The sequence below is a fragment of the Drosophila biarmipes genome, chromosome 3L, assembly GCF_025231255.1.
Source record: "Drosophila biarmipes strain raj3 chromosome 3L, RU_DBia_V1.1, whole genome shotgun sequence".
Lineage (NCBI taxonomy): Eukaryota > Metazoa > Arthropoda > Insecta > Diptera > Drosophilidae > Drosophila > Drosophila biarmipes.
In genome coordinates, this window is record NC_066613.1 from 9,528,759 (window position 1) to 9,556,287 (window position 27,529).

At 45.4% G+C, this 27,529-nt stretch overlaps 8 protein-coding genes and 1 long non-coding RNA gene across 11 annotated transcripts; all 9 read right to left on the reverse strand.

Annotated features, from left to right (window-relative positions):
- Positions 1–677: 677 nt before the first annotated feature.
- LOC127010798 (uncharacterized) lies at positions 678–1,501 on the reverse strand. The gene is made up of 2 exons (XR_007763596.1): positions 1,185–1,501; positions 678–1,131 (listed from the first exon to the last, which is right to left on the reverse strand). It is a non-coding gene; the product is annotated as an uncharacterized LOC127010798 (long non-coding RNA).
- An 814-nt stretch (positions 1,502–2,315) lies between these two features.
- On the reverse strand, positions 2,316–4,818 carry LOC108028773 (nucleobindin-2). The gene is made up of 2 exons (XM_017100751.2): positions 4,433–4,818; positions 2,316–4,027 (listed from the first exon to the last, which is right to left on the reverse strand). Exons 1-2 carry the CDS (start codon positions 4,667–4,669, stop codon positions 2,573–2,575), a joined length of 1,692 nt encoding a protein of 563 aa, XP_016956240.1. The 5' UTR covers positions 4,670–4,818; the 3' UTR covers positions 2,316–2,572.
- Positions 4,819–5,112: 294 nt separating this feature from the next.
- Positions 5,113–7,134, reverse strand: LOC108028815 (probable ATP-dependent RNA helicase DDX52). Its single transcript, XM_017100802.3, has 3 exons — positions 6,990–7,134; positions 5,567–6,936; positions 5,113–5,507 (listed from the first exon to the last, which is right to left on the reverse strand). The coding sequence occupies exons 1-3, from the start codon at positions 7,050–7,052 to the stop codon at positions 5,177–5,179; spliced, it is 1,764 nt and encodes a 587-aa protein (XP_016956291.1). The 5' UTR covers positions 7,053–7,134; the 3' UTR covers positions 5,113–5,176.
- A 473-nt stretch (positions 7,135–7,607) lies between these two features.
- On the reverse strand, positions 7,608–9,159 carry LOC108028116 (uncharacterized). The gene is made up of 2 exons (XM_017099765.3): positions 8,687–9,159; positions 7,608–8,507 (listed from the first exon to the last, which is right to left on the reverse strand). Exons 1-2 carry the CDS (start codon positions 9,014–9,016, stop codon positions 7,608–7,610), a joined length of 1,230 nt encoding a protein of 409 aa, XP_016955254.1. The 5' UTR covers positions 9,017–9,159.
- Positions 9,160–9,449: 290 nt separating this feature from the next.
- LOC108028049 (arylsulfatase B) lies at positions 9,450–12,390 on the reverse strand. The gene is made up of 5 exons (XM_017099688.3): positions 12,189–12,390; positions 11,968–12,127; positions 11,039–11,527; positions 9,692–10,588; positions 9,450–9,627 (listed from the first exon to the last, which is right to left on the reverse strand). The coding sequence occupies exons 1-5, from the start codon at positions 12,297–12,299 to the stop codon at positions 9,590–9,592; spliced, it is 1,695 nt and encodes a 564-aa protein (XP_016955177.1). The 5' UTR covers positions 12,300–12,390; the 3' UTR covers positions 9,450–9,589.
- Positions 12,391–12,824: 434 nt separating this feature from the next.
- LOC108028028 (battenin) lies at positions 12,825–18,076 on the reverse strand. Of its 3 annotated transcripts, none has more exons than XM_017099665.3 (6): positions 18,044–18,076; positions 14,458–14,675; positions 14,236–14,366; positions 13,950–14,108; positions 13,549–13,888; positions 12,825–13,491 (listed from the first exon to the last, which is right to left on the reverse strand). In XM_017099665.3, the coding sequence occupies exons 2-6, from the start codon at positions 14,659–14,661 to the stop codon at positions 13,057–13,059; spliced, it is 1,269 nt and encodes a 422-aa protein (XP_016955154.1). In that variant the 5' UTR covers positions 14,662–14,675; positions 18,044–18,076; the 3' UTR covers positions 12,825–13,056. The 3 variants fall into 3 exon arrangements, with proteins under 3 accessions (XP_016955154.1, XP_016955155.1, XP_016955156.1); XM_017099666.3 differs by lacking the exon at positions 18,044–18,076 and adding an exon at positions 16,858–16,978; XM_017099667.3 differs by lacking the exon at positions 18,044–18,076 and adding an exon at positions 16,911–16,928.
- Positions 18,077–19,539: 1,463 nt separating this feature from the next.
- LOC108027973 (ionotropic receptor 75a) lies at positions 19,540–21,753 on the reverse strand. Its single transcript, XM_017099598.3, has 6 exons — positions 21,592–21,753; positions 21,197–21,536; positions 20,998–21,145; positions 20,325–20,937; positions 19,985–20,265; positions 19,540–19,812 (listed from the first exon to the last, which is right to left on the reverse strand). The coding sequence occupies exons 1-6, from the start codon at positions 21,706–21,708 to the stop codon at positions 19,590–19,592; spliced, it is 1,722 nt and encodes a 573-aa protein (XP_016955087.2). The 5' UTR covers positions 21,709–21,753; the 3' UTR covers positions 19,540–19,589.
- A 332-nt stretch (positions 21,754–22,085) lies between these two features.
- On the reverse strand, positions 22,086–24,331 carry LOC108028563 (ionotropic receptor 75a). Its single transcript, XM_017100469.1, is given in 6 exon segments — positions 22,086–22,296; positions 22,489–23,370; positions 23,430–23,566; positions 23,619–23,974; positions 24,013–24,183; positions 24,241–24,331. Coding segments are annotated over 6 exon segments (1,848 nt in total).
- Positions 24,332–24,595: 264 nt separating this feature from the next.
- Positions 24,596–27,263, reverse strand: LOC108028562 (ionotropic receptor 75a). The gene is made up of 6 exons (XM_017100468.1): positions 27,170–27,263; positions 26,924–27,102; positions 26,496–26,834; positions 26,306–26,442; positions 25,373–25,979; positions 24,596–25,114 (listed from the first exon to the last, which is right to left on the reverse strand). Exons 1-6 carry the CDS (start codon positions 27,261–27,263, stop codon positions 24,596–24,598), a joined length of 1,875 nt encoding a protein of 624 aa, XP_016955957.1.
- Positions 27,264–27,529: the final 266 nt, after the last annotated feature.

Below are 27,529 nucleotides of genomic sequence, written 5' to 3' on the forward strand. Positions count from 1 at the left end.
AATGATTATTGATAAAACATTGAAAAACTTATTCATTTCTCATATCCCAATATATTTGTTAACTTTTGAAACACATTTGTATTTAGAGGGTTTGGATTTATACCATTTTCGATTGTGATATTCTAAAACCAAGCGAACATTTTCGGTAAAAAGTGTAATATTGTGTGTTAAAATTGTAATTTTGTAATTGTAATTTATTTTTAATTAATTTTGTAATTTATTGTTAATACAACTAATAAACAAATTATCATCTTCCAGTAGGGGAACATTTTACATTTATTATTTTACATTTCATTATGGCTTTAATTGCTCTATTTTTAGCTAGTTTAATTGGAAAGGTAAGTAGCGGGCTTAGGATAGTCCAGGCAATGCCTTGGGAACAGAGCTGAGCATACCATAACTACTAACAACGAGAAGCATGGTGGCTCTCCTCTTTCATTCCGCTTTCGGACATTTGTAACGAGATGTTGGGTTGACCATCCCTTTCTGCATTGGTTCTACTTATAAATAAAGGCTTTCTTGACGGCTACGTAAAGGGCATAAAGGTAAAGGGGTAAGGTAAAGGGCATTAGGGGGCCAGAAAAGGGTGGTTGGTTGACGGAATAGGTACGGATCCCCGACGAAGAACGCAGGAATCCAAGTAGTCATCGATATTTTCGAAAAATGCCATTGTCAAGTACAGCCGATGCTCTTTATTCGAAGACCTAGCATGGCATTGTATACAAGTTCTGGGCAAACACTGTTTGGATTGCACACCTTTGACCCTAGGGGATCAAATATAGGGTTAAATTAAAAACGAAATTGTCCGGACTGTGTGATAGAATTCACGGTGGTGAACCAGCTGAATTCAATTGACATCTCAGCATGGTCTTAGTGAATTTATAAGTCTGCTGCACAACAAAAGCAAGGATCATAATATGCAGAGATGCGGTACAGAAGTTCCTTGGTCCCGACTTTGCCTTTATGTGCTTGCCCTTGCTTATTTTTTGCCTAAGAGGCAATCTGGTGTTCCATCTAAGTTCCTCAATCGGCACATCGCACACCCTAGGCGCTCGTCGTCCTTACGTGTTAGAATCTGACAACCGAGTTCGGCTGACCAAACACAAATATATCGGAAATCAGCATCTTTTGCTGTAATAAGTGTTCGTTAATTCATTGTGTTTTACTGCTGCCGGTCTCAATACCATAAATTTCCATGTTGCTAGGAATGCACACGTTCAGGTCAGCGGTTTGCGGAGGAAGTACGGAAAATCTCAGATCAATCGATTTAGGAATAATGCTTGGCGCCACATAATATCCCGAATCACTTTCGATTGAGCACACGTCCTTGTTTGCCTTAGTGCAGTCTCCACACAAAAGAAAGTCTTTTTCTAATGATGCACTTGTTTTAAGAAGTGACAGAGCGGAAATAAGAAACCAAAAAAATCTATTTTTGGACATTTTTAGAAAAACTATTTTTGGTTCAGCCTTTGAGAAAACCGGATTGACTACATGATTACGTTTTATGCAAGGACTGCTTGGGTCAAGGCTAAAGGACCCAAAGACTTGAAAGGATTTTACCTCACATTCTTAAACCGCAAATTGAAACATACATATGACTTTTAAAGGTGAAATGTACCTCAATTCAAATTTTAAATTAATAAAAACAAAGTGAATTATTTTTGAAAATATATTACACATATTAAAAGCCAAAATATTACAAACTAAACCTAATGCACTTTGATATTAAAATTATATCCTCGCAGAGGGTATATTGATTTCAGTCAGAAGTTTGCAACGCAGTGAAGGAGACGTTTCCGACCCCATAAAGAATATTTATTCTTGATCAGCTTCACTAGTCGAGTCGATCTAGCCATGTCCGTCTGTCCGTCCGCCTGTCCGTCAGTCCGTCCGTTTCTAAGCGAACTAGTCTCTCAGTTTTAAAGCTATAGGGCTGAAAAATGGATGGGAAATTAATATGAAACAAAGGTGTAGCTTCGGTGTTTTTTGACATATTTTTTTATAATACTGGGAACATCATTTTTTATATCTTTAAGAATTTTGAATCAAAATTAATAAAAATCGGACGACTCTAACTTATAGCTGTCAATGAAATAGTCAGAGAAATAATAAATTAATTTTTTTATTTGATGTCTTTGAAGCCAGCAACAATCTTTAAAAATTTAACATGGTGTTACTGAAGTTGATTATTTCTTATAACTGCAAGGGTATTCAAACTTCGGTTTGCCGAAGTTTACTTCCTTCCTTGTTCTATCACATATCTAATTATTTGAATTTGTTTTGATTTTTTTGTTGCAATAAATAAACCAAAAAGATTTCGTTTCACTGCATTTATTATGTTTCCGATGTTTAGGCAAAAACTCATATGTACAAAAAGTTGGTGTAAAAAATACATCGTGAAAATGCAGATCTAGGGGATGAGAGAAAAGAGTACAAAAAGAAGGAAAGACACAATTTAACTATAGTGAGATGTATTGATTTTAGTGAGCTATTTCAGTCCAATCACATTGTGTTTTTTTCCAGAAATATGAAATGCATTCATGGCCTAAAATAAGGTTTAGCCAAGGAATGTTTAGTGTTGCTGGCTAGCCTGATTTGCTGTTTCCTGATGTTGTTTCTGTTGCTGCTGGACTGGCACCTGTTGACTTTGAGCTGGTGGAGGGCTTTGATTGTGGACTTGCTGCTGTGGTATGGGTTGGTTTTGTGCGGTTTGCTGCTGCTGTTGCACGGTGGCCTGTTGCTGCTGTACGGGTTGCTGTTGCTGCTGTGCGGTTTGCTGTTGTTGTAAAGGCTGCTGCTGCACGGGCGCTTGAGCAACAGGCTGCTGTTGCTGTTGCACCGACGGCTGCTGCTGCTGTTGCACCGGCTGCTGCTGCTGATATACTGGCTGCTGCTGTTGGTACACAGGTTGTTGTTGGTAGACAGGCTGTTGTTGCTGCGGGATCTGCCCAGCGTGCTGATAAACCTGGTTGGGATGGAGTTGCACTGGCTGCTGACCGTACTGCTGTTGCTGGTACTGCTGAGCGTATTGCTGTTGCTGCTGTGCGTATTGTTGTTGCTGTTGAGCGTGTACCTGGTCCGGTTGCTGGTAGTGCAGCTGTCCACCTGGCGGGGGCGCCTGTTGGTAGGCCACCCCACCTGGGGGTGGTGCAGCATAGTAGCCCTGCGGCATGTTTGGATGCGGGGCCAGCTGGCCCTGGGCGATCAGGCGCTGCACCTCTTCTTGGCGCCGCCGCTCGTATTCCAGATACTCCTCGTGCGTGTACTGTGGCTGTCGGTCGATGGTCTCCCACTCAGGGTCCTTTTGGAACTCCTCCTTGTTGGTCTGCAACATGAACTCCTCGATGCTGATTAGGCCATCGTGGTTGGAGTCCGTCTCCTGGAAATAGTGCTCGCGCATACGCTCCATCTCCTCGGCCCGCTCCCTCATGTCGTCCTCAGGCAGATCACTCTGGTAGACCTTGTCCAGTTCCTTGACGAACAGCGCCTTAACCTCCGCCTCGTCCCAGTATCCATTGCTGTCAACATCGTGAATTGAGAAGAAGGTTTTCGGATCAAAGTCGTTCTTGTCCATGTGGTCCTGCTTCTCCCAGACATCCTCCAGTTGGGCCTTGTTTCCGGGGTGGTGCAGCTTCTCGTGGTCCTTGTGCTTCTGCTCCTTCTCCTTGACCTCGGCCTCGAACTTCTTACGCGACTCCTCATCCATCTCCTTTTTCTGCGCCTCACGCTCGAACTCCTTTTGCATTTCGTACTCCTTAAACTCGCCGCGCCGCTTGCGATCCGCCTCAGCCAGGTCGTCGGAGGTCTTCTGGATCAGCTTGCGTAGATCCTCGATCTCGAAGGTGTGCTCGTTGTCGTGGTCCAGATGCTGGGAGACCTTTAGGTGCTTCCGGTCAATGTCGTTGGACAGCTCGTAGGCCTGGTTGGCCAGTTCGCGCAGACGCTCTACTTCGCGACGCTTAATTTCGTCCAGCTTGGTGCGCACATGGTGATTCACATAGTCCAGCTCTTGTGCGATCTTGCCACTCTGCGAATCGGAACAATGAAACAAGAATGGTGAGGGGGACACACAAAGTCATGCTACTCCTATTGTCAAATTTGCAATTTGGACCACCTTTTGCCCTTTTAGCCAAAATCGTTTTTAACTTTGAGAATCATCTTGGGAATTTGACTACAGAAAGTATAGCATAGCGTAATGTATTGAAGTCTCTAGAAGCTTAATAGTTTTGATGGATTTGGATAGACTGCAGTGCAAAGAAGAGATGGTAACAAAAAGTACTTTAAATATAAATTATATAATGTCCCCTGCAAGATTGAATAAACTTTCGGTTGGTTTTGAATATAGTTTCCTAAACATGTAAATCAAAATATTGGTGGCCACTTTGTACCAAGAATTTTCCTTCCTCTTTCGGGAAATCCCCTCCCTACTTACGCGAATGTCGGCCTCGGGCGCCTTGTCCAGCTTCTTCCGGAACTCGGGATCCGCCTCCAGGGCCTCGACCACCTCCCGCAGGTAGCGCTCGTACTCCAGGGCCGTTTCCACGTCGGCGGTGGCCGGAGTGGAGGACTCCGCCTCCTTGGGTTCCTTCTTGTTCTGGGTCACAGGCAAGGCGACAACCGAGGAAACCGCAATCAGGGCCAATCCCAGCAGGGCTACGTACTGTGCCATGGCTTCGAGAGTGTGCTTGTGGCGAGTACTTCCCAGTTTTGTCCAATTCTGGGCAACAACTGTGCAAATATCTCCACAAAAAACAAGTATTCTCAATACTTTATTCTGACGTGTCGAGATTGTTGTCGCTCATAAAGGTGGAGAGCCATCGATGTAACCGATGTTCACAAAATATCGATGTATGTTTTTGGCCTATCGTCGGCATCCCATCCCTAGGAATTCTGACCTAATAGCTTGTTCAGACTATTTGCATCATTGCTGAGTATAGTAAAATGTTGGCGTTTACACTAAGGATGCTAGAAAATCTTTGTCGTTATAGGAAATGTACATTTTTAGAAAGCGTTACCATTTGTAACCTTTTTCGAACACTTGAACTCTTATATATATTATATTTTTATTTATAATCCCTTTGTAATCCCTTTATCCGCACGGTATGACACGAATTAATTTTTTATAAAATAATTTTGTATTTTAAATGTACTTTAGTTTAATGGTTTTTTCTAAAATTTACACCTCTTTTGTTTTTGGCCCCTTTTTTTTGCTTTTGTCCGCAGCTTTGAGGTCAGCTTTGATTTTTTCCAATAACTTCTGCTTTGACTTTAAATCATTTTCTGTGCCCGGACGCTTTTTTATAACTTTTTCCGTCTTTTCGACTTTTTTCAGTTTTGCTGTTTTGTGGATTTCGTCGCTTTTCGTTTCTGGGCGTATCTTGGTGGATATGTCTTCGCGATCTAAAGGCTTTTTGGCCCGCATCTTCGCCTCCGATTTCCGGATCTTTTTCATTTGCAGCATATACTCCGGAACAGATCCCCCAGAGTTTTTAATGATCAGTGCAATGCTGAGGGTAAATAAAAACAAATTGGTAAAGTCATCGTTATGTTCGCAGCTTGCATTTACCTTCTCAAGTTGGCCGTGTCCTCCTGTGTGAAGAATGTAATTGCCCGACCTGGACGTCCAGCTCGACCAGTCCGTCCTATCCGATGGATGTACGAGATGGTGGTGGGTGGGAAGTCGTAGTTGATCACCAGATTGACGCCCTTAAAGTCAATGCCACGGCCCATGAGCTCCGTACAGATTAGCACCCAAATACTGCCCTCGCGAAAGGCTCTCACGCAGTTGTCACGCTGGTGCTGGCTCCGTTCCGCGTGGATTACGTCCACGTTGATACCGTCGTAGAGCAGCTCCTCGAATAGCTGCTTGGCGCGCTCCTTGCTCTGCACGAAAACGAGTACCGGTGGCTGTAAGCCTTGGCGCACAAGGTCTCGCATGGCCATCAGTTTTCCGCTCTCGGATCCGACGAACAAGAGCTCCTGCTGGACCGTTTCTGTGGCGCTGTTTTGCACTCCAATGGTGATGCGCACAAGGTTTTTCAGGTGACGCAGTGCCCATTTGGCCACTGGCACTGTGTAGGTGGCACTAAAGAAGGCCACGCACTTGCTCGGATGTGAGCAGGCGGCGTATATGTCGTCAAGCTGCTCTTTGAAGTTGTTTTTCCCCTCTTCCATCAGACGATCGGCCTCGTCCAATACGAACCATTCGACGAGCGACAAATCAAGCAGCGGGGGCTCCTGCTGGAGCAGGAATCTCACCCGGTTTGGTGTGGAGACCAGAATGTCGTAGCGCTGCTTGCACTCGGCTCCGTGTTTCTGCTTCGCCTCGCTCACCTTGCTGATGAAATGGGTGCGCAGGCCCGTTTGGCGCGTGAGTTCCGCACACTCGCGGTAGATTTGCTGGGCCAACTCGCGAGTGGGCGCCAGGACCAAGGCTCTCAGGCCGCTGGTCTTGTGCGACCTCAGGCCATCGATGATGGGTGTGAGGAAGGCTAGAGTTTTTCCGGAGCCGGTGGGTGCGCAGGCCATCAACGCCCGCCGCTGGAGAAGCACGGGCAGAGCCTGCATCTGGATGGGGGTGGGTTGGTCGAAGTTACGGCCCAGTAGGTTCTGCTGAAGGCGAGGCAGCAGCTTGAACTCTTTGGTCAGAGCCTCGAAACTGCCCACCGGGGGTGGGACCTTCTTGCCCAACACACTGATACCGTACTGCTTCCTGGTCTCGTTTGCCTCATCGGCAGCCTTTTGGAGCTCCAAGTCCTTGGCAGAGGGCGCTTTCCCTCCCTTGGGCTTCTTGCGCTTGGGTTGGCTGCCTGATCCTCCAGCAAGAAGTCGAAATTCTGTGGTTTCCTGGTCGTCCTCATCTGATTTATCGCTTTTTACCGGCTCCTCTCGCTTGAAAACGTCGGGCTGCGGCTGCGGTTTTGCGGGCGCCGGCTTCTGCAATGGTTTTATTTAACCTGTGAGCATTACCTTCCTTGGAATCCACTTACCTTCGGCTTCTTGGCGAACCGAACGCCAGCCGTAATTAGTTTAAATATGTCATGCTCATCCATTCTTTCCCAAATAAACGCACGTGCAATTGTTTTGATATGGTGGTAGCGCTGCCAGACCTGCCGAAAACTAGTTAACAGGATGCTGTTGAGTGGAACAGCTGTTGGCCATGTATTTGTTTTGATTCACGCGTAGCGCTGCCAGATCTGTCGAAAGTATTGTTAACAGAGTGAAGTTAAGCACAACAGCTGATTAACCCCTTGGTGACCAAACTTTAAAATGTAACTTTAATATTCAAAATGAAAATGTAACATGCTTTACTGCTGGCCAAATTCTGAAAAATTCGAACCTAAATAAAAAAGAAATCCTGATCTTAATTAATTTAAGAATAGTTTTAAATAATATCTACATATTTTTTAAAAAATGGTATTTAAATATTTTATAGTTTTATCATGAAGTATAATATTAAATAATAGTTGTAATTTATCATAAAATCCTAACTGATAAAGGCTTTCTGAGGTGTTGCGTATCCAAAAAATATATGTATACATCCCGGAAAACCAAAGAAAGAACGCCAAAGAAATTTAACCAAAACCATATCCATGTAAGAGTGCTTTTTATTCTCCCGGCTCGATGGCCACCAGCTCGTCAAGGAGCTCGACTCTTCGCTGCAGACCCTTTGGGTCCTTCTCGCTGCCCCTGACCCCCTCGGGCAGTCCACCCCAGCTAAAGGAGCTCTGGCCCATGTCCCCCAGTCCCTCGTCCTCGTACTCCTCGCAGAGGTTGTGCATGGCACATATGCTCTCCACTATGAGCCGCACCTCGTTCAAATCGCGCGCCTCCAGGGCGTACAGGGTATTGAACCGGCGAGCCAAGGTGTCCAGAACCTGCTCCGCCAGCTGGAAGGCGGGACGCAGCAGTTCGTTGAACACCGCATCCTTGCGGAAGCACTCGGCCTCGATGGGCCGCATTAGGTAGGATTTCAGAGGAAAGACCCCGTTTCCGATGAGATAGCTGCCCGCCGGCATGGTCCTCGGATTCAGGGCCAACGTCTGGCCGATGGGCGAGTCCTCGAAGGTGTATTCCTGCGCTAGTTCCACGTAGCAGTCGACGATCTTACGCTCTGCGTTGCAGATCAGCTGAAGCACCACCGGCACCTCGGCGTGCTCCGATTCCAGGAAGACGTCCAGCCGCCTCAGAGTTATGATGCCGAACAGTTCACGGAAGCAGCGCAGCTTCTCTAGCCGCTGGTAGCCCTGCAGGGTGCTCCGCTGGGCCGCCAGGGAGTTGGGCCACTTGATGAAGCTCTCGTAGTTGTCGGAGATGCAGTGCCAGAATCCCCGCACCACCTGCTGGCAGAGGGCCCAGGGCAGCCGGAACTTGCGGGCGATCTCCTCGAAGTGCTCGTCGGTGGAGAGCTTCCACAAGGCCAGGGACAACATGGTCTGCGCCGGCGGAGTGGGATAGCCGGGCAACGGAATTCCGCTGAGGGTCCCCTCCAGTGATTGCTGGATTTTCTGAAAGGATTAGGGAGCGCTTCTTAACATTGCTATCGTAGTTCTATATTGGGGTTACACCTAATCGGGAATTTATAATACTTTAGGAAACGGATCATCATCCTCTAACTTTCTATCCCGCTAGGGACAACAAATCTATCATGTACAGATACCTCTGGGCAAACCCGTCCCGTACTCACCAGGAATGTGAGCTTGCGCATGTGGAGGTAGGACTCGAACTGGGCATCCGTGTAGCGATGCAGGAGGTTGAGTTCGGCGTGAAGCCACTCCAGCTTGGGCACCTTGAGATCCTGCTTCCGGCCCTCCGGTTCCTGCTGCATCCGTCGCTTCCGGCTGGCGGCCATCGCCCGTTTCCGCTGCATCAGGGCGAAGATCTCCGCCTCATCGTCGTCCTCGCCGAAGGACAACAGGGGATAACTGCCTGAACTGATGTCCCCGGGCGGCTGGTCAATTAGCAGATCCTTGGTGATTATGGAGGCAATGTTGGCCAGCACAGCACGTTCCTCCATGACGAGTGGTTTTCGGATTCAGCCTTAGTTCGGGCTCTGATTTGTATCCTGTCATCCGGTTTTATCAACCCCCCTTTTTCGATGTGTGTGTATGCCTCGTCAGCTGTTCGGGGTGCCTCTCCATGGCGGAATATTAAGCTTGTTGTAAGCATAGTCATTATCTATGGAAAAAATTTTAGTACTCAACCATCAAAGAACTCAAAACACTCTATTTAAAACGCTCTGATTTAAGCATTCAAAAAATGTTATTTTTCTAACATTTTATAACCGAGCGGAACAGTGCTGCCAGATGGGGGCATTTCCTAACAGTTTTTTAGCTTGTTAACAGTGGTGTTAGAAGTGGACGTTATCCTACGGACACAACCGTTGTTTTCAAAATAATTTTAAATTTCTAAATTGTTTTAATATTTATTTTACAGAAAAATAGTTTTAAAATATGTTTATTTTATATTAAACTAATAATTATACTAAATTAATAATAATTTGCCATGTTGCGCCTTTGCTCCAGCACAATCCACTGAGTGCTGACAAACAATTGGATTCCTCCTTTGTTTCATAGTCATATTGGTCTAATTAACAAGGCACGCCTTGGTAATCGCATTCCAAGGGATCTAGATATTGTTCGGGTAAGAAATCATAATTTAATACAAAATGCGGCTAATTAACGATACTTACCCATCTTGGGCTTCTGCACTTCGAAGGACTCCCAGGAGCAGGTGTGCCATGCGGGACTCGCCTCCTGCATGCTGGCCCGGTTCCCCGGTACCGACGCACTCGCTCTCAATTCTCGAACACGTCTTCGCAGGGCGGCCAGGACGTCGGAGTACCTGTCGGAGTAAGCCAGGTTGTTCTGCTCACAGGGATCCGTGGAGATGTCGTACAAGCACTCCTCCAGCAATGGATTGCACGACCGCTGGAGATCGCCACAACGCACGGCCGCGGATCGCCGAAGTGCTGAGATCCTTTGTTGCGTCAGCCGTCGTAAATCGTAGCGGGAAAGGGCTCTTGAGGTGGCGGAGTTCCGCACCGTCACCGCATAACGATTCTCTCGGGGATCTAGGTCGTCCAGCTCGTGGTAGGTGAGCACCGAGTCGTACTGGCCGGCGGCAGTGGTCCCATTCACGTACTTCCACTGACCCATCTGAAGGGCACCCACCCGCCACACGTCGTCCAAAGTGTGCAGGATCTCCCGAGGAACGTGGGGAGCATCCGGCGATCCGGATAGCTGGGGCCACAGATCGATCCCGTCCAGCTTCAGTGAGCTATCCAACTCAATTCCCGCCGCATGGGATAGGGTGGGAAGCCAGTCGGCCACGTAGATGGGCTGGGTAAAAATGGAGCCACGCGCCTGGAGCAGGGAACTCCAAATGGCTCCGGCCACTCTCACTCCGCCCTCCCACGGCGTATTCTTCTGGCCCCGAAGCGGATAGTTTGAGCCCGTATTGGCGAACATGCCCACCGATGGTGCTCCGTTGTCCGAGTAGAAGATCACTATGCTGTTCTCCAGTTGATCCGTGCTGGCCAGGGTGCTCATTATGCGGCCCACGCTCTGGTCCAGTTTGGAGACCATCGCTGAAGATAAGATCAAGGTAAAGTAAGGTTAAAAGACTCAAGAAAGATACATGATAAACAAAGAGTATATTCTTTTGGCCAAGAAAAAATTGTGTTTGTAACAAGAAAGTCCCCTAAGTATCCCGTGTCATTGCATAACTCAAATCATTTATAAACATCAACTATTATTCTTAACAAATACTTGTTTTGATCTAATGTTTTCCAAGTTGTCATTAAAATCTTTTATTAATACAATTGTATTGTTAAGTAAGGTAGAAAATGTAATATTTGTTGAAAGGCATTCCAAAATTTCTTTAGTTTAATACAAATGAATTTAAATTGATTTTAATTGTGCCGAATCACTGTATATAGTAAATCTAGATTTAACTTCTTTTATGTATGAAGTATACAATTAAAAGGCTCAAATATAAAAACAGAATTAAAATGAAAAATAGTATAATAAATACTCACCGGCGTATTTCCTCCGGTTCGGATCCTTGATGTAGGAAAACCTTCTTATTTCCTCCTCGGGAGCCTGCAGGGGATCATCCTCGTTCGCTGTATGAGTAGCCAGATGGCTGAGCATCAGGAACAGCGGTTGCTCCTTGCTGGCATTCTCTTTGATCAACCGTTCCGCCTCGGCGGTCAACAAGTCGGTCACGTAAACTCCACGTTCCCGACACTCCAGCTCCATGTTGCGCCGGAAATCGTAGCCCAGGCTGTAATTGGCCACCGGCATCTTGGAGCGTCTCTGGTAATAGTCTATGTAGGCGCCCCAGTAGCCGTAGTGGTAGTCGAATCCCCGCTGGGTGGGTGTGTACTCCGGTCTGGAGAAGCCCAGATGCCACTTTCCCACCAAGTTGGTGGAGTAGCCTGCGTCCTTAAAGATCTGCGGCATCAAGGTGACATTGAGGGTCAAAGCCCAAGGCTCCTCGTTGCTGATCACAAAGTGCTGGGTACCTGTGGCAGTGCAACGTTAAATATGTATTTTATATAATAAAGTAGTAATTTAAGTAGTGTGTGAAACTTTTTTATCAGAACCATTTTAAAAATGTGCAAATTTATAGATGCACATACTTTTCATTTTAGACCTCGAAATCTGTGAATAAGAACAGAGTAAAGTCGCTTGCATATTTCATAACCAGTTTTTTCTTATTATAATTATTATATTCGCAAATATGTAATTTTAACTGCCTGTCTCTTAGCATTTTGTCTGTGCGATCTCTTTAGCAGAAATATAACCAAATTTCAACATTGTATGATAAGAAATTGATATAAGTTTTACATTGCAAAAGTTGGTTCACCTAAAGTTTTTTCGAATGGAAAATCTCCAATGGATTAGTACCAAGACAAGCTCTCACCATACTCCTTGAAAGGCTCCCTGGTAAGTTGGTACTTACCCGTGTGGATTGGATAGCGACCGCTGAGCAGAGCTCCCCGGGAGGGAGTGCACATCGCGGGGGCGTACAGGCGGTCCAGCAGGCGACCGTGGTAGGCCAGGGCGTCGATGTTGGGCGTCAGAAACTCCCGGCCACCGCGGAAGCTCACGTCGTCGAAGCCCTGAAATTCGGTTTGTTTTAGAAATGGTTGAAGTGGCTGATTCACGGTGGCGAAACCAGACCATATCATCGGCCATTATGATGATTATGTTGGGTCGCCGTGCTGCAGCGGCGCCACCCGACTTCACCCGTTGGAGGCAGAGGAAGAGCAGAAACGCTGATAAGGCCCGCATCTTGGTTACCCAACTCCCGAATCGGAGCAACACGTAGTACTCGACAGACGCGTTCCGCTTTGCACGGCAGTTCCCGAACGACTGAAGCCGCGAGCGGAGGGTCCACGTAACATCTCGCCCCACTCAGTTTGGGTCTCCATCGCCCAGCCAGTCTCCGCCGGCAGCTCACTCCCAAACTAAACGCTTGCGTTCGATCCAGCATCGATCAAACCGAATTAGTAGTCGCCATCAAATTGATGTATGCGGCTGTTGCGTACCTCCAACAAAAACAAGCTCACTAATTATAATGTGTGCAAGTTTAAATAAGCCTAACCTCAAGTGGCGTTCGGTTTTAGACAGTTGAATAAACGGCAGACAAGTGGGCATATTCTGTAGTGGAAAACCCTCCTGATATAAACCTGGTTTTGGAACTTAAGACTATATTTCTTGGGAACAAATTAAAAACTAGTGCGATCCCCCTTTTGCAAATTGAACCAACTGATAACCCTTATAATTGGAACATACTCAATAGAACCACCAGTCGGATTGGATTTTCAATAACACAAGTGAATGTTTACTTTACTTTCGTCTATAAGCTAAACCTTATGGGGTATATAACCATCTATCTGGCTCCTGGGAGTCCAGTGGTCCGGTGAGTAATACTATCGGGACACGCACAGACATACACGCTTAATTAGCTACACACGCACACAGTAAAGGAATAATCTGATCTCGATCCTGATCATGACCCTGTTTTCGATCCTCCCGCCGATCACGATCACCAGACAAGGCTCCTGGCAGCCGCCGGAAGACCGCAGATGGCGTTGTGGACGGGGATGGCCAGGAAGCCGGCCAGGGCGATGCCATACGAGTCCGACTGGACCACCATGGCCATGGCGAACTGCTGGCGCTCCGGCGAGATCTCCTTGGACATCCGATAGAAGGTGTTCACGTAGGCACCGCCGCCCAGAAGTCCCTCCCACAGAACGATGGCGAACACTATCCAGATGCTGGGCGTGTACCACCAGATGACCTCGGTGAGGAAGTAGACCACGTTGACGAACTGGAAGATGGACATCAGCCAGATCTTGTCCAGCTGGAAGACGTTGACCGAGGAACGAGAGATGAAGACTCCGATTTGGTAGTCCACATTCAGCCAGCGGTACTGCGAGTCCTTGTCCAGGAAGATGTCCTCGAAGTAGACCAGCTCGAACTGGAAGATGGAGTGAGCATGTGATTTAATGATTTGATGGCCAAATATTTAGCTTACCAGTCCCTGGTTGATGAAGTACTCGAAGAAGTAAACCAGGCAAAGGGGCAACATGTACTTCAAGAGGTGCTTGATGTAGAAGAACTTCTCCTTGAAACCAACCAAGGGCTTCTCGTCCGTGATCAGGACTTCCGTGGACTCAACCGTCGTCACCGGCAGGATATCAACCTGCGGACGGCGCAGAAGGAGCCAAAAAGCGAAAGCCTCGATCGCGGGGAAGATCAGCATGATCAGCATAGTGTCTCGGGGACTGAAGTCCAGCGATCTCAGACTGGCATAGCTCAAGGATCCGATGACTCCGGCACCACCAGTTCCGGATGACCAGGTGGATATCACATTCCTACGAGAACGAGAACGCATTAGAGAGTTTCTATTGAGTGACTTTCTCTACGAGAACTCACTTGTTGTAGCGCGAGGAGTAGGCCAAAAAAGTGGTTTCTCCGATTCCACTGCTAGCGGAAGTGATGATCACTCCCAACAGGGCCATCCACTCTGCATTGGCGAATCCTACGAGCAGGAAACCAGCGGCGGAGAAAGCCACCGCAAGAGCTATGCGGAAGCTGGAAAAAAATATTATTTATAAGCCTTCATATAAGGGATGATCAATTGTATAGCGTTTTTTAGGCCGATTATTTTTAAAAACTTTTTTAAAATTATTTTTTAAGAAGAAAGTCAGTCATTACTCACTTGACCCAAAATGGAAAGAAGGGCATCAGTATCTTCACAAACAAGGAGGGCAGCACATCAGCCAGCAAAATAGCCCCCGTGGACACCAAGTGACAATTTCTACCCGACGAGCTTTCTTCACTTTCATCGTTCTGAAAAAAGAATAATAACAGTAAACAGTTATTAAATATATTAATAAAGTAATAATATAATTTAATAAATAAAAATTTTTTTTTTTCTTACCGGATTGAACTGCTTGATAATATCGTGGGCAGCACTGAGCATCACCACATATCCGTAGTTGTTGCACAGACCGAGGATCCAGTAGGAAGTCAGATCCCGCCAAAGGCCCCGATCCTGGCGAGAACTGTGAGAGGCATCTCCCGGGGTGACCACCACTTGGGGATCGTGATCGGCCTCTGCCTCTTGCTGCTTGCTTGCCGTCATCTTGAGCCGGCAAACTAAAAGGAGAAAAATTAAATTATATTTTATTATTATTTGTCATTTTAAAAAAGGAATATTATATACTTCACGTAAATAAAAAAACGTGCATCTTCTATATTAGGAAAAGCTTTTCCATCTCTTAAAATTAAAATTACTCTTTGCAAAAACTGCACTGATTGATTTGTCAAGCTGAGCAAGTGCGTCGGTGGTTTTGAACTTGAAAAAAAAACTTGATTCGGGAAGTCAAAAAATTAAATTGTTTTGGAACTTTTACTGAGTGTGAGCAATAATTTAAAAAAAATGAACACTTTATTCCAGTTCGTAAATTTCACCAGATTTTGCTTCCGGATAAATTCATTATACAATTGAGCTCCTTGGTGTGTGTTTATTTTACGCATTTTGGATCCTTTATATTTCAAACTTTTCATTTATTTATAGAGAAAGAAAACCTTTTATTCTTTAAATAATTATTTATCACATAAAATAAATATGCTTAAGGAAAAACATTACTTTTTATCGACATTTTTAAAACAATGTCAGATGGAGTCTTACGTCTTTTGAACCCTTTTGTTTTAAAAATAAAACATTAATTAAAGGAAAATTTAATAATTTAATTTGTTGTTATCCGATGGCAACCTTACCACTTTGTTTACTTGCAAGAAAATCTTGCCAAGAGCATCTGAACGATTTTCCTACTACCGCTTTGAAATCACTAGTTTCTATTAATTTACTCACTTTAGCTTAGTCAACAACTAACTAAATTCTCTTCCGCAATTAAAGCTCTTTCAGCTCTTAAGCAAGAAAGTGCTTTTGCTCTCAACAAACAATGCACTCATAGGTTTGTGTTTACCCATTGTGAACTAGTATTTGCTCATGTCGAATTTAAGCAAATTGTTCAATTTGTTAAGCTGAGCAGGTGCGTAGGTAGTCTTGAACTTGACAAAATATGGTCACTGGGGAAATCGCTACAGTAAATACACTGGACTTTTGTTGGAAGATACGTGCAATAAATGATAAAAAATATACAAATTGTATTGAAGGTAGTAAAAGACAGCTGTTTAGTCGAGTCTCAGGGCCTGACGGGTTAAAAGCCTCGTTATTTATATAGTTAAGTGCCTTGGGGCGTATTTTCACATCACGTTCAATTTTCTATTTGTTTGCTTAAATTTTTAATGAAGCAACTCTATTGCTGAACAAATTTCTCGGAGTAAACAAACTATAAATATGATTTATGACCAGGTAATTTACAATGTCATTTAGGAAAAGTTTTCCTTGGCTTTTACTTTAATACGGTGCTACAGGTGATTTAAGTAAACTAAGGGGAAGTGAACTGTGGGTGACACTACCGGATATTATATAGTATTGAGATAAACACTTTTTTGGCAATGATTTGGGTGGTGCAAAGTTCAGGTTATTCGGTTTGTTTACATCCGACAGAACTTGTGACTGATGGTATAATAAAGAGGAAATAGGGGAAAAGGAACTAAGCCGGAAAACGATCAATGTATGTAAGGACCATCCACCAGATACATTTATGTTTCATCAACCCTTTGACAGCTTTAATTATCCAGATCATTTGAGTTGACCTTGCAATAGCTTAGCTTAGCAAAAATCAAATTAAATAATCAACAATTAGCAACAAGTGCTGTTAGCCAACTGGCAAGTAATTAAAACAAATTAACTTGCGAATTCAATTTGTACGTGCAGAACTGTGTGAAAAACTTCTTAGCAGCTGACTCATTCACGAGATTCACTCGAGCCATTTGCGCAGTTTTAAAGTTGTTGACCCACTTCGCAGTGCACTTTCCTATCGGATTACTTTTGCTTGGTATCCAAAAATTCGATACGCGACCGAAATGCATTTCGAAATATCATAGGTAAATTGAGAATGATAGGCGAATTTTTGCCTGCTTTGCCTTGGACTTCAAAATAATAGCACAGCGAAAATTTGTGTCAATTATCTATTTTTAATAAAGACTTTAAAAGAATTTCCTGGACCCTTATTGGCAATGCTTACAGGGATAAACCTATATCCCTATAATTAAAATATCCTTGTTCCTAACGTATACAAAAATTGACTCTCAAATAAAGCTCTGGTCTATTTATTCATAGAACTGGTAATTATCTGATATCCCTTATTCCCTAACTGTTTTTAGGTTCTGAAACCCTTTAAAAAATTATCTCCGAGTACAGTCTTACGTTTCTAGCACTATTTTCCGGTTAGTCGGTTCCGAGGGTTCGGATTGCCAGACCTGATAAACACGGCAACGACACCGATTCGCGCTGCGAGGCGTTCAATGAGTGACTGAACCTGTGCGAACCCTCCCAACTGACCGAGAACCGATACCGATCGGCGACAACAATGGAGCCAAGCGAATGGGACCCAAGTGGATTTATCACGCGAGTGGCCAGCGGCAGCATGAAAAACCGAAGCAATTGCAGATGCAACAAGTGCCAAAGTGCCGATCAGGCAGGTTATGTACTATACGTAGATCGGTAGCAGGTAACACACGGGGCACATATAACTCAATTTAATTCAATTCGATTTGACTCGATTGAGGAAGGCGGGGGAGTGGAAGTCGGTCGGCGAGCGTCACGTTTTTCAGGCTGGCAAGTGCCTTCGCTCGGGGCTCTGCACTCTTCAAGAGTGCGCAGATTACGATAAGATGTTTCGATTTCCCGGCGGTGATCTCCGAACCTTGTGATTGTTTATGGTGGGAAAAGCTTATCAGCCTAGTCCTCTCTGGCACTCGTGGATGCCGAACAATCCGATAATCGAAATCGTATCGATTAGATTGCAAAGATATTGTGTCATAGGGCTCTTGAAGATACATACTGCTCCGAAGTACCAAGTGCTTTTAGGGTGTTTAGGGCGTCGCATTAACACTTCTGGTGAGCTGTTAATTAAAACGAGCTTAATTGCTTTCGGTTTTAACTTGGGCCGTTTAAATGCGAGTAGCAAGTGCCATTGCCTTAGAGCTTTGTTTTGTGTTGCTACATTTAATGTCAGGAGCACTAATCATTGTTCGGTTTATTGTTATACTATCGGAGCACGTGGCGTATGCGTAATCTGGGAATGTCCTAAAACAAAAAACACATGTTCTCGGAACAAATGAGAGTTTCAAAAGAACTTTGAAGGGGATTAGGAAAGGGAGACTCTATTTTAAGAAGCATTAACACGCGTGACAATACTGGGTTTATTTAACCCGATACAACACCGCAGTTACCCGTCTAACTGGAAATGCAGGCTAATTTTAGAATTATTCAATTCGAAAATACATCTGTACGAGGCACTTCCTATGCAAAGATGGCAGTAAATCCGAGATTAAGTGCAATAAACACTTCTCGCCGAGTGAATAACAAACAGTCGCTGTGTGGTACGTACACTTTCGAATTATTTCCGGCTGCCACTCAGTCCGCTGGAGCAATGAAAACCTACTGAGGACTCGGCGAATACGGGCCCAGAGTACGGCTCTACCAGCTGCAATCGACATTATCATTCTCGTTAAGTGGGCAACAGATTAAATTACAGATAAGATGTTCGCAGCATTGGGCCTTATAAATCTTAAGATATCACTCGGCAACGGCATTTCGTATATGACAGGCTTTGGCCAACAGAAAGGGTAATCAAACCGATGATGGTGGGAGGTGAGGGCCATAAACTCACTCTCTCTCTGGGCAGTACACTTAACTCTAATTATCAGACTAGCCGAGGGTTTCCAATGATAAATTCATTGGGCTCTGTTTCCTTTTCCCCGTTTAAATTAAATCGGTTTTGCGCTCATTTAGCACGTACGGAAACCGCCAAAACCAATTTCACACCGCAGCCGCAAAGCAGGGAACACTTTTTACTTTGCCCCTGGGTTATACATTGCATTTCAAAATAAAACATGTTGTTGACAAATTGCGAAATAAAGTGGTTCAGGGCTGGCTGGGAAAGGGAAGACCGTGCTTTGTGCAGTAAATAATTCACAATTGCCTGTCAATTTCGAGTCACTCCAAAGTTGTCATCCCTGCCAAGGGAAAGTATCCCTTGTGGGGCTAACTATGGCCAAAGCGAAGGCCTGTCGACAGCAAGATTGAGTTGACAAATTGTTAAGGCAATTTATTATAGTAATATGTGGGGAATTGCGGACTGCCTGCGAGTGCTGTTTGGCAAACATGTGTGCCAGTTGCAGTTTTGCAGTCGTCAGGGAGCCATTTATGTGGAGGATCAACTTGTGAAATATTTGAAACTTACTTCCGCCATCTATATATTAATACGACTCCCTTACCACTCGTTAATGTGTCCCATCTCCACTTCCACATATTTATTGTACAATCAATTTCGATAAAGCGTTGGCACTTCCCTTCTAATATCTGTCGCCTCTGGCGAAAATCATTAAATTCCCATAAATCATGGTGAGACAAAACGCGATTGCTGCGGTGGGAAAACTACTGATTTTGGTTGGGAAAGTGGGGAAATGCCACAACCAGAGCTCACTACTGTTCTCCGTACGTTTATAATAGGCCGTATTAGGCCCACACTCTGTTATCTACGATTCACACGTGGCCATCGGGCGACAAAGTTTTCAATTCGAATGGGGCCGGGCATAAAAATGCAAATAAAACGGCTTGGGGGAAAGTGAATAAAATCGTTGCCAAAAGTAAAAATGGAGAATAAAAAGTAACCGCCAAACACGAAAAGTTTTTAATACAAATATGAAAATCGCATGGAAACATGGCCACCACGTCCTTTGAAAATCCCCCCTTTCATCCCTCCGTTTAACGAGGCGTGCTGCAATTTTCCGGCGCGAAAACAGGAAGTGAGGAAAAGCGTTCGCCCCTGCATAATTTCGCGATGCGAAAAGTTAACGCAAAGTGTTTTTATTTTCTCCTGGGTGCAAATAGAGTATATAGTTGTTACAGCAGCTTAAAGGGATTTTAAAGCACTACGTATGATAGGTGGGTCGGGTGAGAAAGCGCTTCCAGCCAAGCTCCACCAGCAGAATGACCACGACCAGGATGTCGGCACAGACGAGCATGAGGAGCAGCGGAGCCACGTACTCCATTCCCACGGTGATCACGAAGTTCTGGGCCACGCAATGGAGCTTCATGTGAACCCAGTAGCTGCGTTGCTTCCGATAGACGCCAGTTTCGAGGACCCTCAGGAGTCTGGAAAAACGGTGTGGCCGAGTTATTATATTTTTTAAGTTTTCAATGTAATAGTGTGACCAGAGGTGTTTACATTTTAAGCTAAATAATTTTTTGGTAATATATGGCTCAATTGTTGTACTCAAAAATATGTTTCCAAAACGACTTTATGGAATATTTCAAGCAGACTCACCGAAGTCTGAAGATCTCCTTGTACGTAGAGTTGCGGTGCAAGTGCGTGTAGAATAACTGCTCGGGTCGGAAAAGAACCTCATTCAAGTCGCAAATCTGTTGGGCCGTAAAGTATCGCTCCACATAGGCGTAACCGGAGGAGGTCTCAAACACGTAGACGTAGCCAGGATTGTCCCTAACCCTCAAGACCCCTTGTTCAGCGGGCAACCAAAGCTCAGGATTCTGCGTTTGCGTGTCGATTTTGCGCTTGATAAACAAATGGATCTCAGGCAGCCTTGAGTACTGAAATAAAAATACTATAATATATATATTCCTAATTTATAGGAAGAATGTAAACCCACATTCAGATAGCTCTTGGTGAATGGCAGTGGTTCCAGGCCCACGGTCAAAGGACTCTCCGCCAGCTGCTGCATCGTCTTGATTTTTGACTTGACGGGGGAACTAAGCAGCGAAGATACCACCACCGAAGTGTAGTAGTTGTACATGATGAAGCTGATCAGGAACAGGGCAAAGTATATGAGTCTTCCGCCGGCGGAGCGTGGAATCAAGGACGAACTTTGGATGCAGGCAGCCCCAAAACTGATCAGAAAAGTGGTGAGCAGGGAGGGCAGGTAGTCCAGTCGCCAACGTTTTCGCATCCGCTTGCCCTCCATGTAAAAAGTGATCCACAGGAGGACTCCGATCAGCGAGAGCACTCCCCCAAAGAGGTACCACACCAGTGGGCTGAAGGGCTGCAGGAATACGTCTCCCCGTAAACCCGCATTGTGAGGCGTTCGGAAAATACAAACCGACCGGAAAAAGCCCGTCTCAATAATGGCCGACAAATACTTGAGTCTGCCCTCCGTAGCCAAAGAAGGCGTGGCTGTGAGGTCCGCCGACTTATCCACCACTGCACCCACCGATCCACCCACAACATCCGATTTGCTCCAACTGTCCGAGAAGATGAACTTCATCCTGCAGAAAGAATAAGAAGGCAATTCAAAGAGGTTTATATTCCTGGACTCTGAAACTCACTCGCAGTGCAGCAGGTCTCTCAGGATTAGGGTCAGGTGAAACCCGAATCTGGCCAATGAGTCGATGTGGGTGTCGTTCTCCTGGCTCAAAAACCTAATTAGTTCATCATCCGGCAAGGAGAGGGGTCGTTGGGTAACCACCGTGGCCACTAAAAGAGTTCCTCAGCTCAGTTTCTTTAATAAACGGGGTAAAGCCTTACCCCTCAGGACAACATCCGTTAGCTGCTCCCTGTTTCCATACTTAGAACGCAGTTGCAACGTACTTAGATACCGAACCCTACGACATCCATTTGGGTCACAAGCCATTTCATGGGATCCGGTCATGTTCAGCCGGCCACCAATGATTTTGCCATTGTTGTAGACATCATAGACGGCATAGACCACCGAGGAATTGATGACCCGGAATTTCTCCTTTACATAACTGACATCCGCATCAATAGACACGTTAAATGGTGCAAATTGTTCATAGAACTCCAAAACAGACTGGTTGCCATGCAAGAGCCAATGGTAGTGCTGATTGTAGATCTGCTCGCGACTTGCCTTAAAAGAAAGTACAGCTGGAATTAAGTAATTATTATATGATTTAGATTCAAACCTGCTCCAACAATTCCTGGGCCTGGTCACAGTTTATATCCACATAGATCCCCAGGGTGGGTTGCAAATGGCCCATGTAGTTGAGCTCCAAGTCTGACCAGCTCTGAACTCCCTTCATTTGAACAAACTGGTGATAGGCAAGAATGGGATGAATGGGATTGGTGAATTGCTGGGCGAACTGAAGACCTGGAAAACATAGGTAGGGTTTACCATTATCAGAAGTGAATACAAGTTCCGCGCCCACTTTCATCACTCTGCCAGCAGTGAAAGAACACAATGAATCCAATCTGCGACTGCACGAGATTGTCCAGAATAAAGTTAGCCAACTGCACCAGCTGCATTGTTGACTTATTCACTTTGATTTTCCTAGGCCGAAGGTCCCTTTTATACAACCGGAAAGTCCACCAATTTGGCTGTCAACAATGTGCCTTGTTTGTTTTTAAATTGCCGAAATTGGTCGACAATTGCCGATGACCTTGGCCTGGGGTGCTCACCTTAGTAGAGAGTGCAGTGGCGGTACCAGATGACCTCCAGTCCCAGTATGCCCACACAAAGAATCATCGCGCCCAGCAGGAGGATAAAAAGAGGAGTAGCGTACTCCAGACCCACAGCTACCGTGTGATTATGCTGGTAGCAGTGGAGCTTCGTCTGCATCCAATACCGCTCGTGCTTGAAATGAACTCCAGTCTCCAGCATCCGCAACTCACTGAAATTTGGATTTGGAAGTAAACCAACTTTAAAATAATAGTAATCTCTGTTTTTAAAATACATTTTTATGGGAGAATCAAAATTAACAACACCTCAAGCTAAAGAACTGTGACTTCGCGAATAAGATCGCGAATTCTTTAGATCAACTAACGAGATTATTAGATAAGTTATTAAGGTAAGTTACACCCACCAAAGTTTGAATAGCTCCGCGTAGGGCGACTTCTTCGCCACGACCGAGTGGGTATGGGAGGCATCGCGCAGAGGAATCTCGTTGAGCTCGCAGATCTGGTGGGGCAGGAAGTGCTTCCTGACGAACTCATAGCCCGTGGCCACGCCGGTTATGTAGACGAAGCCCTCCTGATCCCTGACCGACTTGACCCCATCCTCGGTGGGCATCCAAATGCGATCCGGTGACCGTTTGCTGGCGAGCACCTTGTTCCGATACAGGCTACGAACGTCCGGCTCCTCGGAGGTCTCCACATAGATGCGGGTGTATATCGCTGGCTCTATGCCCACCTCCAGGCTGCTATCCGCCAGTTGCTGTAGCGTCCGGATGTTCGACTTGATCGGCTGACCCAGCAGCTTGGACACCACAATGGAGGTGTAGTAGTTGTACATCAAGAAGGAGGTCATCATCAGGGCAAAGAAGGCCATTCGCCCGCCCATCGATCGTGGGGTGAACCAGGCCCCTTGGATACAACCTGCTCCGAAGGAGAGCAGGCAGCTGGTCAGAAGCGAGGGCTTCCACTCCTTCCTACGCTCCAGACTGAAGGTGATCCAAAGTAGACAGCCTGACAGGAGGAGCAAAAGTGCGAATGTCAGCCAAACTCCTCCGCTGAAGGGCTGCAGGAATTCCGTGGCACTCAGGCCAGCGGAGACGGATCGGGGGTTCCGGAACATGCAGATCTCCCGGAAAACACTAAACTTTGTCAAGGGCTGCAGAAATATTCCGCGATCAAAGGAATAGATGAATGGGGCTATTGCCAAATCAGCCACATCCAGGATGAGATCTCCGATCATGCCGCCTGTGGCATTGCCATCCGACCAGCGATCTCTAAATATATACTTAAAGCTAGGTTTTATGGTTAATATAAAGTCACCATTCGCGTTTCAAGAACCAAAGCTCCTCACTTGCAGTCCAACATGTCCCTCAGGGGCTGTCGTGCCTGATAGCCTATTCTACCGTATGTATCCAAGTGAATTCTGTCCAAGGCCTCCATAAAATCAAAGATCTTCTCCCTAGAACTGTTTAAAGGTAGAGCAGTCACCTTTTGGAAACCTTTGTTAGTGGAGAGTGTAATATCCGGCAAGATCACTTACCACAGCAGTGACTCTCATGGTCAATCCTGTGAAGGACTTTCTGTGCTGCAGGGGATCCCTTTTGTGAAGGTCACTCAAATACCGCTCAAGTCGACAATCTTGCTGATTGCAAGAAATTTCCCGATCGACTGTGACATTCAATTCCCCACCTAGTTGTCTGCCCTTATTGTATACATCGTAGAGTATAAAGTTATGTGTAATAGGATCAAGCGTGACATAGGTAACATCAGCATCAACAAAGAGCTGAGCCTCCTTAAAGTGAGATTGAAGCCGGGAGAGGTGCATCGACCTGTCATAGATGAGCCAATGGTACCGATGGCCAAGCAGTCGCTTAGAACTGGCCTGAAATTATTTATCTTTTCAAATATTTTTTCAAAATTATAAAGACAAATACTTTCCTTATCCAAAACAGCGCCGCTTTGGTTGCAATTTATATCCAAGAAAACCCCCAACTTAAGAATATTGTGATTAAGAAAGTCATCCTCCAAGTGTATTTCCGAGACTAATGCTCTGAATTGCGTAAACATATTTTTAGATTGCGCCAAAAGTGCTAAATGTGCAAGTGCTGAAACAAGAAGATTAAATCGGAAGTTGAAGAATTATCAGAGAGCTATCCACTCACAGTCCATTGACCAGCAGTGCAAAATGAGGACATGACTCAACCTAGCCATGTGAAGAAGGTTGTACAAAATAAAACTGTGCAACTCCAGCATGGTAGAAACTCGAACAAAGAACTTAACAATTAGTTCTACTGATAATGAGTCAACAGGGGTTTTTATAGGGCACACATAATGCCAGCAGAATGGACATAATGCAAGTCATTTGCCGAGTGAACTTGACTTGACAACTTAATGGGTACACGAAAATAAGACATCGACAGGCCTGTCTAGTCCAATCAAAACGTAGGCCAATTTGCGGGCAATTTAAATAGTTTAAGAACTGAAAGTCACTTACCAAGATTATTAAAAGGTTTTCCCTTACTGACTTTGGGGGAAAACCGTAACCAATTTCTTTTTGGCATAACGTGCCCAGCAGATCTCCATGGCCAGGATCAGTAAGGCCAAGAAGTAGGCCACCAGGAGGGATATGAAGAGGGGCGCCGCATACTCCATGCCCACCTGGATCACAAAACTATTGGAGAACGTGTGCAGCTTGGTCTTGCTGAAGAAGCGACTCTGCTTCGATATGATCCCGGTTTCCAGCATTCGCACCTGGATCTGGGTGAGCAACTGTCGATAGGTGGAGTTCAGGTGAACCATTCCGTAGACGGCGCTCTCGGGTCGCAGGATGATCTCGTTCAGATCGGAGATCTCGCGCGGCAGATAGTGCTTCTCCACGAAGTGGTACATGAACGAGGCCTCCGAGGTGTACACGAATCCGGGCTGATCGCGCACCCGGATCACTCCCTCCTCCGGAGAAAGCCAGACGCTATTGGGATCCCGCTTGCTCTCCACCTTCTGTTTGTACAGGCTGCGAATGTCTGCGCGGGGCGAGGACTGGAAAATAAATATATTAGTCAAACCAAGTGTTTTAAAAATTACAATAAAAATAAGTTAGTTTTTGTGGCTTAGAAATACTCCTTATTTTTATTGGAAAATAAATTATGTTGTATTGGAAGCCTACTAATATTAAATATGGATAAAGATGCATCTGTTTTTCGGGTATATTTAGCTGATCCTTGAGTGGTATGAGAGAAACTTTTTCAAGTGCATCAAAAACTACTTCTAACTCACCTAAAGTTGCTTAATACTCACCACCATGTAAGTCTTCGTAAAAGGCACAGTGTCAAAGCCCACTTCCAGGGAGCTGTCGGCCAGCTGCTGGATGGTCCTGATGTTGGAGCGCACTGGAGATCCCAGCAGAGTGGACACCACGATGGAGGTGTAGTAGTTGTACATGAGGAAAGAGGTCAGCATGACGGCGATGAAGGCTAATCGACCTCCTGCCGACTTGGGCATCAGATAGGAACCCTGGATGCAGGCCGCTCCGAAACTGATGAGGCAACTGCTGAGCAGGGACGGGATGAAGTCCAGGCAACGCTGCATCCAATGCCGCTCCAGGAGGAAGATCAGCCAGAGCAGCACGCCAGCGAAGATCAGCAGTCCGGCGAAGGCGAACCAAACGCTCGGCATGAAGGGCTCCAAGAACACGGCTGCCTTGATTCCGGCGTTGTGCGGCGTACGGAACATGCAGACGGCCCGGAACTGAGCCTGCTCCGTCATGGGATGTACGTAGTGAAGGCGATTCCAGGAGGCAACGAACGGAGAGGTGCAGAGCTCGGCGGATTCATTGGTCAACATGCCGATTGCACCACCAAACGCATCCTGCACGCTCCAGGTGCCACACCAAATGTAGTGCAGCCTGAGAAATATTACCCGACAAATAAATGGTGTAGGAAAAGAAATAAAACAAAAATATTATTTTTATACCAATACACATTTGAAAGTACATCTACCCTGATATTATCTTTCTACTATTTCAAGCTTAAATCTTCTTCAAATTAAGCGTATGGTGTTCTTGACTTTTTGTTTTGTGGACGAATCTTTTCTAATCTCGTTCATTATGAAAAAAATTGAAAACCATAAACTGTCCTTGGGCCTAAAGAGAGAATTTTATGATACTCTATGACCGATTTTATCATATGGATACTAAAATTGTGCTCCTTGTTGAATCGAATTTTCTCTTACTTGAAGCCGAGCATTTCCTGAGTGTGCATGATAAGCCGATTGCCAATGCGAGAAACCGAGTCCATGTGGGAATCCCTGTCGCTATTGAGGAACTCGAGAAGGTCCTCCTCACTGGAATTAATGGGCAGCACAGAAACCTGAAGAGAAAGTATTAATGATTTGGTTTCATTCCACTATTTAGCCAACCCACCAAAGCGGCCAATCGAAAGGTAACGCTCGATAAGTCCAAGCGGTGCTGCAGTCTGGGTCGCAAATGCAAATCACTGAGATAATCCTTCACCTGGCAGTGACTACGATTGCACCACAGACTCTGGTCCACGGTGACGTTGAGCTTGCCCCCCAGATGACTTCCCTTGTTGTAGACGTCGTGCAAGATGAAGAGCTCCTCCCACTGACGCCGCACATAGGTCACGTCCGCATTCAGACTGAGATTGGCTCCCTCAAATAGCTGGGTTAGCTTGGTAAAGTTACCAGCTTCGTCGTAAAGCAGCCAATGCAGGTTTTGGTTGTAAAGACGAGCACGACTAGACTAGAAAGGATAGAATTAAATTTCAAGAAAAAATTCTTTTTATATTAGATATTTGATAAATATAAAATATAAAATGTTAAAAGCCCCACCTGATTTGTTATGAGCTCAGCTTGGTCGCAACCCAGGTCCAAAAACACACCCAGCCTGACCAAATCACTATCCAAATAGTCCTTGTGGACGTTGGCCAATTTTTCAGGGTCCTGTTGCAGGTTAATGTATTGCGAAAAAATGCCGTTCTCATTCAGCATCTCCGCCAGGGGAAAGGCCTCTGAAAGATTTATTAAAGAACCCATGGGTATTTTTGAATTTTCAACTACAACCCTTGCGAATCTCACCCTTTATCGACCAGCAGTGGAATACCATTAGGTTGCTCAAATTGACTTCCAACAGATGGAAAACAATCAACCGATACAAGGGGAGACTGGCCATCTTGACGGCTTCCTTGGTTCTTGGCAAGACGACTGGCCCTTTTATAGACCAAAGCCAAGATGTCCAACGAGGCCAATTAAGTAATTAAAGCCACATTTTTGGGGACAGCCGTCAATTCTGAGTTTTGACAGACAGCTCAGTGAAATTTTGGGACCAATTTCAGCCGAAAATACTGGGCCCGAGAAGCAACAAGTGCTTGGAGAAGGGCGCCTGCGCAGGATTCGGTAGCGTAAACAAAAGTGCAGGAGGGATTTATGAATGGAAGC

Excerpts from the sequence above, each read along its gene's own strand:
- LOC108028773 (XM_017100751.2), bottom strand. The coding sequence starts at position 4,669 with ATGGCACAGTACGTAGCCCTGCTGGGATTGGCCCTGATTGCGGTTTCC. Across the intron at positions 4,028-4,432 it reads CGCCCGAGGCCGACATTCGC|AGTGGCAAGATCGCACAAGA; the intron begins GTAAGTAGGGAG and ends TCCGATTCGCAG.
- LOC108028815 (XM_017100802.3), bottom strand. The coding sequence starts at position 7,052 with ATGGATGAGCATGACATATTTAAACTAATTACGGCTGGCGTTCGGTTC. Across the intron at positions 6,937-6,989 it reads GGTTCGCCAAGAAGCCGAAG|AAGCCGGCGCCCGCAAAACC; the intron begins GTAAGTGGATTC and ends AAACCATTGCAG. Across the intron at positions 5,508-5,566 it reads GACACGGCCAACTTGAGAAG|CATTGCACTGATCATTAAAA; the intron begins GTAAATGCAAGC and ends ATTTACCCTCAG.
- LOC108028116 (XM_017099765.3), bottom strand. The coding sequence starts at position 9,016 with ATGGAGGAACGTGCTGTGCTGGCCAACATTGCCTCCATAATCACCAAG. Across the intron at positions 8,508-8,686 it reads TGCGCAAGCTCACATTCCTG|AAAATCCAGCAATCACTGGA; the intron begins GTGAGTACGGGA and ends TAATCCTTTCAG.
- LOC108028049 (XM_017099688.3), bottom strand. The coding sequence starts at position 12,299 with ATGCGGGCCTTATCAGCGTTTCTGCTCTTCCTCTGCCTCCAACGGGTG. Across the intron at positions 12,128-12,188 it reads TCATAATGGCCGATGATATG|GGCTTCGACGACGTGAGCTT; the intron begins GTCTGGTTTCGC and ends ACCGAATTTCAG. Across the intron at positions 11,528-11,967 it reads TCGCTATCCAATCCACACGG|GTACCCAGCACTTTGTGATC; the intron begins GTAAGTACCAAC and ends GCACTGCCACAG.
- LOC108028028 (XM_017099665.3), bottom strand. The coding sequence starts at position 14,661 with ATGACGGCAAGCAAGCAGCAAGAGGCAGAGGCCGATCACGATCCCCAA. Across the intron at positions 14,109-14,235 it reads TTCTTTCCATTTTGGGTCAA|CTTCCGCATAGCTCTTGCGG; the intron begins GTGAGTAATGAC and ends ATTTTTTTCCAG. Across the intron at positions 13,492-13,548 it reads ACTTCATCAACCAGGGACTG|TTCGAGCTGGTCTACTTCGA; the intron begins GTAAGCTAAATA and ends TCCATCTTCCAG.
- LOC108027973 (XM_017099598.3), bottom strand. The coding sequence starts at position 21,708 with ATGAAGGGAGTTCAGAGCTGGTCAGACTTGGAGCTCAACTACATGGGC. Across the intron at positions 20,938-20,997 it reads AGAGACCTGCTGCACTGCGA|GATGAAGTTCATCTTCTCGG; the intron begins GTGAGTTTCAGA and ends TTCTTTCTGCAG. Across the intron at positions 19,813-19,984 it reads AAGGAGATCTTCAGACTTCG|ACTCCTGAGGGTCCTCGAAA; the intron begins GTGAGTCTGCTT and ends CCGTTTTTCCAG.
- LOC108028562 (XM_017100468.1), bottom strand. The coding sequence starts at position 27,263 with ATGGCCAGTCTCCCCTTGTATCGGTTGATTGTTTTCCATCTGTTGGAA. Across the intron at positions 26,835-26,923 it reads CTGAGCTCATAACAAATCAG|TCTAGTCGTGCTCGTCTTTA; the intron begins GTGGGGCTTTTA and ends TATCCTTTCTAG. Across the intron at positions 25,115-25,372 it reads TTACGAAGACTTACATGGTG|TCCTCGCCCCGCGCAGACAT; the intron begins GTGAGTATTAAG and ends TTTATTTTCCAG.